Here is a 16,817-nt window from a genome sequence, read left to right as displayed (position 1 = left end):
ATTGATGTGAGGGCACTACAGATAAATTATCCTCTGCGTCTACTTGCTCATTTTCTGTATTTAAAATTGAGCAATCACGCTTCCTAGGAAAGCTGGCAGTTTGGATAAAAATGCTGCGATAGAATTATCCATTACTGCTGCTAACTGTTGCATAGTAATCGCAATTGGTGCGCTAGATGTACTGGGCATCGCCTACGCGGGCATAGCTGGTGTTGACACAGAAGGAGAGGAAAGCAAGCTAATTTCACTACCTTCAGCTAAAGAATCATCTTGGGCTATATTTTTAAGTGTGATTGTACTGTCCTTAAGCTGTTTGGACGCTATGGCACACTTCACACATAAATTTAATGGGGGAACCACCTTGGCCTTTGAACATACAGAACATAGGCTATCTGAAGACTCAGACATGTTTAACAGACTTAAACAGAACTATAATGCAATAAAAATTATTTTTGACAAAAACGTTACTGTCTCTTTAAATAATAAAAAAGCACACTTTTTTACTGAAATATTAAAAAACCATCAAATAAACATCCGATTTTAATGAAATTTTCACCACAGAGTCTTAATGCTTTGAAAAGATTGCACACAAATTTTCAGATCAATTAACCCCTTAATGCACACTTTTTTACTGAAACATCAAAAAAACCATGAAATAAACATCCGATTTTAATGAAATTTTCACCACAGAGTCTTAATGCTTTGAAAAGATTGCACACAAATTTTCATATCAATTAACCCCTTAATGCCCAAACCGGAGTTAATAACAGTTATTAACCAGTTAACACACTACAGTACTAGCAACAGCTTTCACTGTAGCCTTTTACCTTCATTAGGGATTATTTTAGCAGGAAATAAGCCTCCCTGGAGTCTTTTATGATGCCTCTTGACTCCCCACATGAAGCTGCATGGATTGCCTAGGCAAAAACAACTGCACAATTTTAGGCCTAATAATGAGGCCTCCTCCCTCTTCATTCTAGAGTGGAGGGGCCTTTCTGACTAGATTTAGGTGTCCAAATAAGTGCCAGGCCGAAATTAAACCCCAAAAGTGTTTTAAAGTCTGAAAAAACACCTTATTTATAGTGAAAAACATGCTAAAAAGCAATCGATTTTAAAGCCCACAATAGTGTCAACCAGCATAGAGCCCTAAATATAAGCCATCATTTTATACAGAGTCTATTAGAAAAAACATAATTTATGCTTACCTGATAAATTTATTTCTCTTGTAGTGTATCCAGTCCACGGATCATCCATTACTTATGGGATATATTCTCCTTCCCAACAGGAAGCTGCAAGAGTCCACCCACAGCAAAGCTGCTATATAGCTCCTCCCCTAACTGCCATTACCAGTCATTCGACCGAAAACATGCAGAGAAAGGAAAACCATAGGGTGCAGTGGTGACTGTAGTTTAATGGAAAAATTACCTGCCTTAAAGTGACAGGGCGGGCCGTGGACTGGATACACTACAAGAGAAATAAATTTATCAGGTAAGCATAAATTATGTTTTCTCTTGTTAAGTGTATCCAGTCCACGGATCATCCATTACTTATGGGATACCAATACCAAAGCTAAAGTACACGGATGATGGGAGGGACAAGGCAGGTACTTAAACGGAAGTTACCACTGCCTGTAAAAAACCCTTTCTCCCAAAAATAGCCTCCGAAGAAGCAAGGTATCAAATTTGTTAAATTTGAAAAAGTATGAAACGCAGACCAAGACTCCGTCTTGTAATCTGTTCAACAGAAGCCACATTTAAAAAAGGCCCAAGTGAAAACCACAGCTCTAGTAGAATGAGCTGTAATCCCTTCAGGAGGCTGCTGTCCAGCAGTCTCATAAGCTAAATGAATTATGCTTTTTAACCAAAAAGACAGAGAGGTTGCTGAAGTCCTTTGACCTCTCCTCTGTCCAGAATAGACAACAAACAAGGTGAATGTTTGATGAAAATCTGTAGTAGCTTGTAAGTAAAACTTTAAAACACGAACCACGTCCAAATTGTGTAATAGACGTTCCTTCTTTGAAGAAGGATTAGGATACAAGAATGGAACAACAATCTCTTGAGTGATATTCTTGTTAGATACCACCTTAGGTAAAAACCCAGGTTGGTACACAGGACTACCTTATCCGTACGGAGAACCAGATAAGGAGAATCACATTGCAACGCAGATAACTCGGAGACTCTATGAGCCGAGGAAATAGCTACCAAAAAGGAACTTTCCAAGATAGAAGTTTGATATCTATGGAATGAAAAGGTTCAAATGGAACTCCTTGAAGAACCTTAAGAACCAGCTTTAAGCTCCATGGCGGAGCAACATTTTTAACCACAGGCTTGGTTCTAACCAAAGCCTGACCAAATGCCTGAACGTCTAGAATACTATGTCCCTTGCCGCTACCATTAAGCCGATTACATTCATGTACTGAGCCACCAAAGGGCGCGGATGGAATGAAGAACACGGCAGAAATTTAGAAACTTTGACAACCTGGACTCCGTCAGGTAAATTTTAATTTCTACAAAATCTATCAGAATCCCTAGGAGGGAAACCCTTGATATGGGGATAGAGAACTCTTTCCTTGTTCACTTTCCACCCATGCGATCTCAGAAATGCCAGTACTATGTCCGTATGAGACTTGGCAACTTGGATGTTTGACGCCTGTATCAGGATGTCGTCTAAATAAGGGGCCACTTCTATGCCCCGCGGCCTAAGGACCGCCAAAGTGACCAAAGATTCTAGGGGCTGTAGTTAACCCAAAGGAAAGAGCTACAAACTGGTAATGCCTGTCTAGAAAGGCAAACCTGAAAAACCGATGGTGATCTTTATGCATCGTAATGTGAGGATAAGCATCCTTCAAATCCATTGTAGTCCTCTATTGACTCTCCTGGATCATAGTTAAGATGGTACGAATAGTTTCCATCTTAAATGATAGAATTCTAAAGAATTTGTTTAAGATCTTTTAGATCCAAAATAGGTCTGAAGGTTTCCTTTCCTTGGGAACCACAAACCGATTTGAGGAAAACTGTGTCCCTGTTCCTCTATTGGAACTGAATGGGTCACGTACACAATGCAAGAATGTCTCTTTCTTTATCTGGTTTGCAGATAAATGTGAAAGGCAAAAACTCCCCTTTTTTGGGGGGGAAAGCTTTGAAATCCAGAAGATATCTCTGGGGTATAATTTCCAATGCCCAGGGATCCTGGGCATCTCTTGCCCACGCCTTGGCGAAGAATGAAGTCTGCCCCCTATAGGATCCGTTACCAGATAGGGGTCCGTTCCTCATGCTGTTTTAGAGGCAGCAGCAGGCTCCTTGACCTGCTTATCTTTGTTCCAGGTCCGGTTGTCTCCAGACCGCCTTGGACTGAGCAAAAGTTCCCTCTTATTTTGCCTTAGAGGAAGTTGATGCCACACCTGCCTTGAATTTTCGAAAGGCACGAAAATTAGGCCTTTTTTGTCCCTTGATTTGGGCCTGTCCTGAGGAAGGGCATGATCTTTTCCTCCAGTGATATAAGTAATAATCTCCTTCAAACTAGGCCTGAATAGGGTCTGCCCCTTGAAGGGAAGTTAAGTAGCTTATTTATTAAAGTCACGACAGCTGACCATGATATAAGCCATAGCGCTCTGCGCGCCAGTATAGTAAAAAACAGAATTATTAGCCGTTAGTCTAGTCAAAGGAACAAAGGCATCAGAAAACAAAGGAATTGGCTAGCTTAAGTGCTCTAAGCTTGTCAAATATATTCATCCAATGGAGCCTGTAAAGCCTCATCAAGAGACTCAAACCAGAACGCCGCAGCAGCAGTGACAGGAGCAATGCGTGCAAGGGGCTGCAGGATAAAACCTTGTTGAATAAACATTTTTTATCCATTGGATCTAAAAAAGCACAACAGTCCTCGCCAGAGGTAGTGGTACGCTTAGCTAGAGTAGAAACTCTTCTCTCCACCTTAGGAACTGTCTGCCATAAGTCCCGTGTGGTGGCAACTATTAGAAAACATTCTTCTAAAAAATAGGAGGGGAAGAGAACGGCACACCTGGTCTATCCCATTCTTTATGAAAAATTTTAGTAAACCTCTTTAGGTATTGGAAAAACATAAGTACACACCGGCACTGCATATTATTTATCCAGTCTACACAATTTCTCTGGCACTGCGATTGTACACATTCATTCAGAGCAGCTAAAGCCTCCCTGAGCAACAAGTGGAGGTTCTCAAGCATACATTTTAAATGTAGAAATATCAGAATCAGGTTAAATCATCTTCCCTGAGTCACAAATATCACCCACAGACTAAGCATATTGTGAGGTAGTATCAGACATGGTTCTTAAAGCGTCTGTATGCTCTGTATCTACCCCCAGAGCTGTTTTGCTTTCCTTTAATTTCAGGTAGTCTGACTAATACTGCTGCCAGTGTATTATACACAACCTTTGCCATGTCTTGTAAAATAAACGCTATGGGCGCCATTGATATACTTGGCGCCATTTGAGCGTGAGTCCCTGGAGCGGGAGTCAAAGGGTCTGACACGTGGGGAGAGTTAGTCAGCATAACTTCCCCCTCGACAGAATCCTCTGGTAAAATAAACGCTATGGGTGCCCTTGATGTACTTGGCGCCATTTGAGCGTGAGTCCCTAAAGCGGGAGTCAAAGGGTCTGACACGTGGGGAGAGTTAGTCGGCATAACTTCCCCCTCGACAGAATCCTCTGGTGATAATGTTTTTAAATACAAAAAATGATCTTTATTGTTTAACATGAAATCAGTACATCTGGTACACATTCTAAAATGGGGTTCCACCATGGCTTTAAACATAATAAACACAGAGCCTCCTCTATGTTAGACATGTTAGAACTAATAAAGAGACTAGTAAGCTTGGAAAACACTTTAAATCAAGTTAACAAGCAAATATAACAAACGTTACTGTGCCTTTAAGAGAAACAAATTTTGTCAAAATTTGAAAAACAGTGAAAAAAGGCAGTAAATCAAACGAATTTTTTACAGTACATGTAATAAGTTAACAGAGCATTGCACCCACTTGCAAATGGATGATTAACCCCTTAATGCAAAAAACAGATAAAAAAAAAAAACGACATTTTTTTAAACAGACACAACAAAACTGCCACAGCTGAACTGTGGATTACCTTCCCTATAACTGTTTCTATGCAAAATTTAAGCCAGCCATGTGGAAAAATTAGGCCCCAATAAGTTTTATCACCAAACATATGTTAAAAAACGATTAAACATGCCAGCAAACGTTTTAAAACACATTCTTATAAGAGTATGTATGTCTATTAATAAGCCTGATCCAGTCGCTATCACTGCATTTAAGGCTTTACTTACATTACTTCGGTATCAGCAGTATTTTCTTAGTCAATTCCATTCCTTAGAAAAATATATTACTGCACATACCTTAGCATATATCTCTATCAATCAGCCTGGTACCAGTCGCTTTCACTGCATTTAAAGGCTGTACTTACATTACTTCGGTATCAGCAGTATTTTCTTAGTCAATTCCATTCCTTAGAAAAATATTTTACTGCACATACCTTATTTGCAGGAAAACCTGCACGCCATTCCCCCTCTGAAGTACCTTACTCCTCAGAATGTGTGAGAACAGCAACTGGATCTTAGTTACGTCTGCTAAGATCATAGAAAAAACGCAGGCAGATTCTTCTTCCAAATACTGCCTGAGATAAACAGCACACTCCGGTGCCATTTAAAAATAACAAACTTTTGATTGAAGAAATAAACTAAGTATAAAAAATCACAGACTCTCACGACCTCCTATCTATGTTGAGACTTGCAAGAGAATGACTGGGAATGGCAGTTAGGGGAGGAGCTATATAGCAGCTTTGCTGTGGGTGGACTCTTGCAGCTTCCTGTTGGGAAGGAGAATATATCCCATAAGTAATGGATGATCCGTGGACTGGATACACTTAACAAGAGAAAAAAAAAAAAATGGCTTAGCAATCCCAGAGGGAATTTCTGACAGTCTTCTAGCATTACATGGTCTTGTTAGAAACATGACTGATCATACCTGAAGCAGTTAAGCCTGCAAACTGTTCCCCCCAACTGATGTTCTCTGGTTAACAGTCCTGCGTGGGAACAGCAATGGATTTTAGTTACTGGTGCTAAAATCATACTCCTCTCAACAGAAATCTTCTTCACTTTCTGCTGTAGAGTAAATAGTACAAACCGGCACTATTTTAAAATAACAAACTCTTGATAGAAGAAATAAAAAACTACAACTAACACCACATACTCTTTACCACCCCCGTGGAGATGCTACTTGTTCAGAGCGGCAAAGAGAATGACTGGGGGGGCGGAGCCTGAGGGGAGCTATATGGACAGCTCTGTTGTGTGCTCTCTTTGCCACTTCCTGTAGGGGAAGAGAAAATCCCACAAGTAAGGATGAAGCCGTGGACCGGATACACCAATGTAGGAGAAACCTAACCTATGTTATTTTATATTCCCCTGTATACATAATTTCCCATCTTTATTCATATTGATTCTATGTTGATATATAACTTTACGTCAGTATATGCTGTGTGTATTACCATATTTTTCCCCCTGCCTGTAATCTTTTACTGACACTACCTTTCTGTCTCCTAAACCCCCATCATTATTTTTATGACACCCCTCCTCCCCCTGCATTCAGACCTCTGTAACACTTTTTAGCCTGTGTTTTAAGATATAATCTGTAAATTCCATCAAATTGGTCAGTATTGCTTCAGACTTGAAAAAGGAAGACAGTCTTCCGAAAGCTTGTCATCTTATAAATGTATAGTTAGTCCAATAAAAAAGTATCATTGCTCAATGCAATACTCTTGTTATTTTGATATCTAAATCTCTGGACTAACACGGCTACTCCAATCAACGTATATATATATATATAAAAATATATGTGTGTGTGTGTATGCATAGGTGAGTACATAGATACACATATAAACATATGTATTTATGTATGTACTTTGTATATATATATATATATATATATACTTTGGCTATATATATATATATATATATATATATATATATATATATATATATATATATATATATATATATAAATAAATACAAAATTTGTTTTTTTAGCACACCTTACAAAAAGTTTAAATCCACATCTGGGAGTGCTGCCAATATGACCCAGTAATTACACAAACAAAGAGGTATCAGCGCACATCCATTTTCCAAAGCACAACATATTTTTTACTGCTGCAAAAAATTGCCTGCAAATACATCAAGAGACAACTATTCTTTTTTAAATAATATTGGGAACTTAGTCACACAATATGGCCATATTCTGCTTAGCCAGTCACCACTTTCAAGGTGCCCCAATTCGACTGGTCCTACTCTACAGTCCTTTTTGCCACAGAGGGCTGAAACATTCCTGCTTTTACTTTTAATAATAGAATGAGACTCCTTGGCTTTTTATTCACAACTCTATAACACTGTTATGAGCACACCTGAACTTGGGTGGGGTGCTTAAACACAGTAAATATATATATCTATATATATATATAATGGAGGCCTTTTCACTCAAATAACTAAAAACATTTCAATAATTTTTAATCAATTTTAAAATGTAATAATGTGTTTTAGTGTGTATTTACTGTAAATATTTAACATTCCAATGTTTTCACATAGGGGAAAATGTTCTTTGTATTTTTAAATAGATATTCCTATATATATATATATATATATATATATATATATATATATATATATAGTATATATATGTGTGTGTATATATACCTATACTTACAGTATATATTTATTATATATTCATATAGATATATAGGCATATATATAAGATACATATAGAAATAACTATTTAAAAATAAATAGAAAATTTTCTTCTATGTGAAGAACATATAGTGCATTTTGTTATATGTGATCAGGTGAGTGTGAAAGTATAGGTATTAGGTTTTTTGCAGAAATCCAGCTCCATTGAAGTTGGGTTTCACTCGAGCGCAAACTTTTTATGTTTAACTTATGATACGCTCACCTGGGCTGGTGAGATTCTATAAGAACTTCTATTTCCATGGTGGAATTATGTAGCTACTTTTACCCTGAAAACAGGGTGACTTGCTAAGGGGCATATACTACATTTTCGTATGGGAAGGAGATGCATACATTACTAATATGCACGATAAAATTCATTTTTTAAATTCTTACAAATTAATAATTGAACCATTCACACAAAAATAAGCAGGAAAAAAATTGTATTGTTAATATGTATCAAAATGGTAACAAAATTGTATAACAAAAATTGTATTTTATAAAAAAACTGAATATTTGCAGGTAATTTACCCATGAATAAATCGTATTAACTATGCACAACGCAAATCGTAATTTAAATACGCTGGATGTGCAAAAAAAGCAAGAAATTCGTACAAAATATAAAGTGTAATGGTTGTTTTTTCGTTAAATGGGCTGAACATGGGTGTATATGAAATCTTCTCTCAAATCCCAGTGTAATTCTATAAATATTTTCGCACTTCAGTTCTCATTATTTTTCACGCAAGTTAAAAAGTGGGACATTTTCACCAAAATACTCAAAACACTAATTATTCTGAAAAGAAGGAAATTACAGAGGATTTGAGGTACAGTGCACTGAAATCAGCGTAATTTGATTTGTATCAAGCGTAATATTCATGTTTTAAAACATGCCAGATTCCCCCTCTGTACTTCACCCTCAATTTCAAACTTTTTCCTAGCAGAGAGCTCTCATCTGAATGGGAAAGCCCCTTTATTATAGAATTCCATGATGGCTGCCCCTGCGAGTGTTGGCATGGAAAACCACGTCTTGACCAGCGCATTTTTCAGAATCGGGGCCTAAGTGTGTTGTTTGCTGGTGCTTTACCCTTGTTTGTCGCCCTTTGGTTTTAGCTTTATTGTGGTCTCTTTTATTATTAATTATTCTATGTGCTGTTATGATAGAACCACTAATGTAACAACAATTGTAATTATGTGCTGACTGGTTATAATGCAGCTTTTCCATAATCTGCTTTGAGTGGTACGTTAAGGGTTACCATATTTACATATTACAGAATTAAAAATTGTGCAGATTCAGAGTAATCCCTTTATAACCCTAATAAAAATAAACAAACACTGTGTGGGCTGCTGTTTTATCATTTTTATTATTCAAGCTTTGCTTTACAAAAATTGCAATTTTAACTCCTGCATAATTTCCTTTTTTGTTGTTTAAGGAAATGATCGCAAGGATTCCCTGCATGTGCCATGTATTCTGACCTCTAGTTCCTGGAGAGGGTCTGAACACAAGAAAGTGAGTAGAAGAAAGGACACAGGTTTTGAATTATGCTTTTGTTAAATTTCTTTAAAAACTGGCACTGGTACAATTCTTATTATTTTGCACAACTTCAAAGCCAACAGCAAAGGCGTAAAGCATGCCAGATATTTTTCAGAAGGATTAATATCAATTTACTTTAAAGGACTATTAAACAGTTTAATTGCATAATCCGCAATAGGGATGGGTGAATGTATTTATATTCAAATTCAAATGTTAGAACGAATGATATAGTTGAAATTCGATTTACATAATCGAATGTTGATAAGAACGAATATTCTTAAAAAGTCTATAATTGAATGCTATTTACAGTTTTCGAATGTCACTTTCGAATACGATTGTTTATAATAAGATTAAATGTCCACATTTGAAATTTTGAATGTCACATTCGATTTAACAAATACTATTCAGAAGTTCAATAGTTCATGTGGTAGGGAATTTAGTAAATTGATACATAATAGATACAAATATATCAATTCGAATGTTTCTATTTTGAATATTGCATAATTCGAATATTACATTTAAAGAAAGCAGTAGAACTAGTATTACAAATATATAAATTCAATTTTTCAGATTTGAATATTCCATAATTTGAATCGAATTATCAACAAATAAATTTCAAAATTTAATTTAATTTCCCCACCCCCTTTATTATTATTATTATTATTATCATTTATTTGTATAGCGCCACCAAATTCCGTAGCGCTGGGTACAATGATAGGTGTATACAATGACATTTTTGCTAAAAATACAAAACATAAAACTAAACATATCTAGTACAGGAGGAAGAGGGCCCTGCTCCGGAGAGCTCACAGTCTACAGGTTTAGGGTGTAGAGACATAAGGTTAGGGTAGCTTGTTACATCAGTTGTAGTTGCAGTAGTGAGTCAGGCAGTTAATGTATTAGTTTGGTTCAGATGAGGGATGGAGGAGATATGGTACGCCTCTCTGAATAGGTGGGTTTTCAAGACGCGTCTGAAGCTATACAAAGTTGGAGACAGTCTTATGGAGCGGGGTAGTGAGTTCCAGAGGACAGGAGCAGCACGCGCAAAGTCTTGGAGGCGGGAGTGGGACGTAGAGATAACAGGAGTGGAGAGACGTATGTCAGAGGTTGATCGAAGAGGACGGGATGGGGAATATTTCACGATAAGAGAGGAAATATAGTTTGGAGTTAGACTGTTTAGTGCTTTGTAAGTTAGGGTTAATACTTTTGGAGTGTATGGGTAAGCCAGTGTAGAGACTGACAGAGCGGAGCCGCTGATGTAGATCGGTGACTTAGGTGGATGAGTCTAGCAGAAGCATTCATAATAGATTGGAGGGACGATAAGCAGTGTTTTGGAAGGCCATTTAGGAGTAGGTTGCAATAATCAATGCGTGACAAAATGAGGGAATGAATAAGTATTTTTGTCATTTTTTAAGTAAGGCAGGGACAAATTCTGGAAATGTTGCGTAGGTGTGAACGGCAGGATTTGATAAGCGCTTGTATATGTGGGTTGAATGTGAGCTCTGAGTCTAGTGTGACCCCAAGGCAGCGGACCTGGGGTGAGGTGTTGAGAATAGAGTCTCCAACCGTCAGAGAAATGTCAGGTGTTGGATGTCTCGAAGAGGGGGGAATAAGAAGCAGCTCAGTTTTAGGCAGATTGAGTTGGAGGTAGTGTGAAGACATCCAAGAGTAAATTGCAGAGAGGCAGTCAGAAATCTGGTTGAGTAAAGAGGAAGAGATATCAGGAGAGGAAAGATAGATTTGGGTATCATCAGCATATAGGTGGTACTGGAATCCAAAGGAGGCTATGGGGGGTAGTTATCAAGCCGTCAACCTCAAATACGCTGGAATTCCGCAGCGTATTTGTGGCGAGGCTGATTCGCCTTAGTTATCAAAGGCTAGAGACCGGCAAAAGTAGAATTTTGTGACGTAAACTTCGATCCGCCGGACTCAGTCCGACACAGATCGATTCTTACGTCACTCCAGATGTTCCGCACACAAGTGCGGTACAATCTGACTACTTTTGCCAGTTATCAAAAAACTAGCAGGTACGCTCGGCACTTTTCCGGCCCAGCGTACCTGGTTTTCAAACCGCCACCCTGGAGGCGGCGGATCCCATAGTGCGGCACAATCTGACTACTTTTGCTAGTTATCAAAAAACTAGCAGGTACGCTCGGCACTTTTCCGGCCCAGCGTACCTGGTTTTCAAACCGCCACCCTGGAGGCGGCGGATCCCATAGGAATCAATGGGAGTCTGACCATAGCGAAAGTACAAGTTCGCTGCTGCCAGACATCCCATTGATTCCTATGGGAGATGTCTGCACCTAACACCCTAACATGTACCCCGAGTCTAAACACCTCTAATCTGTCCCCCCTACACTGCCGCAACTAAATAAAGTTATTACCCCCTAAACCGCCGCTCCCGGAGCCCACCGCAAGCTACTCTATACATATTAACCCCTAAACCGCCGCTCCCGGAGACCACCGCAAGCTACTCTATACCTATTAACCCCTAAACCGCCGCTCCCGGAGCCCACCGCCACCTACATGATACCTAGTAACCACTTATCCTGCCCCCCTATAATAAAGTTATTAACCCCTATCCTGCCGATCCCGCACCTCACCGCAAAAAAATAAATAGTTTAACCCCTAAACCGCCGCTCCCTGACCCTGCCGCAACCTATATTAAATTTATTAACCCCTAATCTGCCCCCCCCTACACCGTCGCCACCTATAATACATTTATTAACCCCTATCCTGCCCCCCACTACACCGCCGCCACTGTAATAAATTTATTAACCCCTAAACCTAAGTCTAACACTAACCCTAACACCCCCCTAACTTAAATATTAATTAAATAAATCTAAATCATATTTCTATTATGAACTAAATTAATCCTATTTAAAACTAAATACTTACCTTTAAAATAAACCCTAATATAGCTACAATATAAATAATAATTATATTGTAGCTATCTTAGGATTTATTTTTATTTTACAGGTACCTTTCAATTTATTTTAACTAGGTACAATAGCTATTAAATAGTTATTAACTATTTAATAGCTACCTAGCTAAAATAAAGAGAAATTTACCTGTAAAATAAAAACTAACCTAAGTTACAATTACACCTAACACTACACTATCATTAAATAAATTATTCCTATTTAAAACTAAATACTTACCTGTAAAATAAACCCTAAGATAGCTACAATATAATTAATAATTACATTGTAGCTATCTTAGGATTTATATTTATTTTACAGGTAACTTTGTATTTATTTTAGCTAGTTAGAATAGTTATTAAATAGTTATTAACTATTTAATAACTACCTAGCTAAAAGAAATACAAAATTACCTGTAAAATAAATCCTAACCTAAGTTACAATTAAACCTAACACTACACTATCATTAAATAAATTAAATAAACTACCTACAAATAACTACAATTCAATACAATTACATAAACTAACTAAAGTACAAAAAATAAAAAAAGCTAAGTTACAAAAAATAAAAAAATAAGTTACAAACATTTAAAAAAATATTACAACAATTTTAAGCTACTTACACCTAATCTAAGCCCCCTAATAAAATAACAAACCCCTCCAAAATAAAAAAAAATGCCCTACCCTATTCTACATTAAAAAAGTTCAAAGCTCTTTTACCTTACCAGCCCTTAAAAGGGCCTTTTGTGGGGGCATGCCCCAAAGAGTTCAGCTCTTTTGCCTGTAAAATAAAAATACAACCCCCCCAACATTAAAACCCACCACCCACATACCCCTAATCTAACCCAAACCCCCCTTAAAATAACCTAACACTAATCCCCTGAAGATCATCCTACCTTTAGTCGTCTTCACTCAGCCGAGCCACCGATGGAACTGAAGAGGACATCCGGACCGGCAGAAGTGATCATCCAAGGGGCGCTGAAGAAATCTTCCATCCGATGAAGTGATCCTCCAAGCGGCGCTGAAGAAATCTTCCATCCGGGCGATGTCATCTTTCAAGAGGCGCTGAAGAAGTCTTCTATCCGGGCGAGGTCATCTTCGAAGCCGGGTCTTGAATCTTCATCCCGCCGACGCGGAACATCCTTCTTTCCCGACGGACTACCGACGAATGAAGGCTCCTTTAAGGGACGTCATCCAAGATGGCATCCCTTCAATTCCGATTGGCTGATAGGATTCTATCAGCCAATCGGAATTAAGGTAGGAAAAATCTGATTGGCTGATGGAATCAGCCAATCAGATTCAAGTTCAATCCGATTGGCTGATCCAATCAGCCAATCAGATTGAGCTCGCATTCTATTGGCTGATCGGAACAGCCAATAGAATGCGAACTCAATCTGATTGGATCAGCCAATCGGATTGAACTTGTATATATTGTAGCTATATTAGGGTTTATTTTATAGTTAAGTATTTAGTTTTAAATAGGATTAACTTAGTTCATAATAGAAATATTATTTAGATTTATTTAATTAATATTTAAGTTAGGGGGGTGTTAGGGTTAGTGTTAGACTTAGGTTTAGGGGTTAATAATTTTATTACAGTGGCGGCGGTGTAGTGGGGGGCAGGATAGGGGTTAATAAATTTATTATAGGTGGCGACGGTGTAGGGGGGGCAGGATAGGGGTTAATAAATTTAATATAGGTTGCGGCGGGTTCAGGGAGCGGCGGTTTAGGGGTTAAACTATTTATTTGCGAGGTGCGGGATCAGCAGGTTAGGGGTTAATAAGTTTATTATAGAGGGCAACGGTATAGGGGGGGCAGGATAGGGGTTACTAGGTATAATGTAGGTGGCAGTGGTGTCCGGGAGCAGCGGTTTAGGGGTTAATACATTTATAAGACTTGCGGCGGGGTCTAGGAGCGGCGGTTTAGGGGTTAGTAACTTTATTTAGTTGCGGGGGGCTCCGGGGGCGCCGGTATAGGGAGTAGAACAGTGTAGTTTAGTGTGAGTGCTTAGTGACAGGCTAGCAAGAAAGCTGTCAAACAGCCGAAGAGCAGCGAGATCGGATGAGTGATAAGTCCGCTGCTCATCGCCCCGCGGCTTTTTGACAGCTTTACTTGATAACTTTTTTTCAGGGCCGCGGTGGCGATGTGAGGCGAGCTTAGGCGGGCGTATTGGGCCGGCGAAGGCAGGAAAGTTGACACGTTGATAACTACCCCCCTATAAGTTTTCCAAGGGAGGATGTATAGAGAGAGAAAAGCAAGCGACCCAAGACAGAGCCTTGCAGTACTTCAACTGAGAGAGGCATAGGATAGCAAGATATGTTGTTAAAGGAAACTGAAAAAGAGCAGTTTGAGAGATATGAGGCAAACCAGGAGAGGGCTTTGTCACGGATGCCAAATGAATGTAGTATTTTTAGGAGGAGAGGATGGTCGATTGTGTCAAAAGCAGTGGATAGGTCAAGAACCTGTGACAACCATCAGCAAATCACAGACTCAAACGTATACACTTTAAACTCTAACACATGCTTAGTGTTAGCTGGTGACTCAGAAACTGTGCATATAAAAGACTGTACAATTTGATAATGGAAGTAAATCAGAAAGTCTCCTAAAACCGCGTGCTATGTCTGGGTCATGAAAGTTTATTTTGACTTTAGTGTCCCTTTAATGGGCCATTATGCTGTCTTCTTGTTCTAAGTCATCAAAAACCAATAGGTAAAGTTGTATTTGTTGGCCATTATGGGGGTCTATTCCAATCATCATAGAATATGTACTTCAAATTGTGTTTTGTGGTGTTGTCAAATTCTAAGTCATTCCAAACCACTTAGAAATGCACGTATTGTATTGTATTCAGTGTTAACTTTCCATATAATTTGCTTGGGGATAATTCTGTAATTATTTCAATCCATTAGACATTTTTTCAAGCAATATTTTTAACAACCCTGAGCTCTTTAAAAAAACACTAAACATGGTAACATAATCGATAAATGCATAATAAAGAGACAATGCAAAAGCACTTAGTTTGAATTAATGCATCATGTGACAGCCATCAGCCAATCACAAAATGCATATATGTATATTCTGTGAATCTTGCACATGCTCAGTAGGTGCTGCTGTCTAAGAAATGTGCATATAAAACGATTGTGCATATTTAGATAATGGAAATGAATTGGAAAGTTCTTTCAAATTGTGTGCTCTATCTGAATAATGAAAGTTCAATTTTGACTTCACTGACCCTTTAAAAATTGACCTGTAGTCGGAAATACGGTACTAAACAAAATTAAAACTATATTTTTAATGTATGAATCTGCAGCGCATATACAGGATTCGGTAGAATCCTTTAATAAAGTTTGGTTCTACTGGTTGCTTCAGGGCAATAATCTATAATACATACACACAGAATAATGCAGAATTCTGGAGGCTGAAGTAGACGAAGGGCGTTGTTATCTCTCTTGAGAGGAGGGACATTTTTATATAAAGTCCTTGAAACAGAACTAATACTTATCATTCTTTGTAGAGTAAGAAGCTAATAGATACTATGTAATGTGGTACAGTGACCTAGTTAATTTAAATGTTATTAATGGGTTGTTGTTTTTTACCAAGTTTCCTTATTCGCTCTTTTGAGTTAAACCTTTACTAGAACTTGTGAAATATATAAAACATACCACATTTCTCAGTGATGTTAGTACTGGACAGAGGTAAAATACTGCTACCCTACGACAATTACCATACCTTTGTACAAGTTAGCAACTACAGTGACTGTCACATGAAGGGGAGGGTCGACCTAGTTCAGGAAACGTAAGGTGCACTGAGATGGATTTGTAACTAATCTGTTTAACCCTTGTTGGGGTAAGGGTTTGAATACCACAAAAACGGACTATAAGAGAAAAATATAATCAATGTTTCCAATACAACTAATGTAATGATGTTCTTGTATATTGTTATGTGAAATGTGTTTAATAAAAATCTATTTTAAATAAAAATTGACCTGTATAATGTGGTGATGGTTCTGATGTAGGACTTTTACTTGATGTACTTGGTTGCTAGAGAGGGTTTTATTTGTTGTATTCCTTGCTCTTGATTGTTTTTATGGGATACAGAGCACTTACTCTATAATATGTAAAATCAAAAGGTATGTTTCATACGGCATTATTTGTAGTTTGCATCTGTAAAAGGAGGAGCTCAACAGAATGCAGTCTTGTGCACTTCTTTACACTTCTGCGTGATACTCACTGTTAGGCATATATTTTTATTATGGTAAAATCTGGGGCCACTGTCACTTTGCCAAGAGCTTGTGGAGAGTCTTCTCAACTCTGACTCAGCCTTTGTGGGACATTTTCAATATTGTTTTCCCCTTTTTGCTGCATTTTAGGTATCCTGCTCCCCCCCCCCCCCCCTCAAGTGACCTACTCCTCATCTACTTACACATACTCATTCCTTTCACTTAGAGGGCCATAATACCCAAATGTTTAAACACTTGAAAGTGATGCAGTATAGCTGTAAAAAGCTGACTAGGAAATATCACCTGAACATCTCTATCTAAAAAATGAAGATATTTTACCTAAAAAGTTCCTCAGTAGCCACATCCCATTGTAAAGGACTTCTAAGCAGCAA

General features: G+C 38.1%; 1 protein-coding gene across 1 annotated transcript in view; it reads left to right on the top strand.

The window, feature by feature from the left end:
* The window catches only part of MLXIPL (MLX interacting protein like), a 382,973-nt gene that overhangs the window by 320,992 nt on the left and 45,164 nt on the right, over positions 1-16,817 (top strand). The window contains exon 12 of the mRNA XM_053706321.1: positions 9,189-9,265. Coding sequence (XP_053562296.1) covers positions 9,189-9,265 — 77 coding nt within the window. The remainder of the gene's footprint in view (positions 1-9,188; positions 9,266-16,817) is intronic.

This window comes from Bombina bombina, chromosome 3 (genome assembly GCF_027579735.1).
Source record: "Bombina bombina isolate aBomBom1 chromosome 3, aBomBom1.pri, whole genome shotgun sequence".
NCBI classification, from domain to species: Eukaryota; Metazoa; Chordata; class Amphibia; order Anura; family Bombinatoridae; genus Bombina; species Bombina bombina.
The sequence above is the reverse complement of the archived record's forward strand: the minus strand, read 5'-3'. Positions and strand labels throughout refer to the sequence as shown.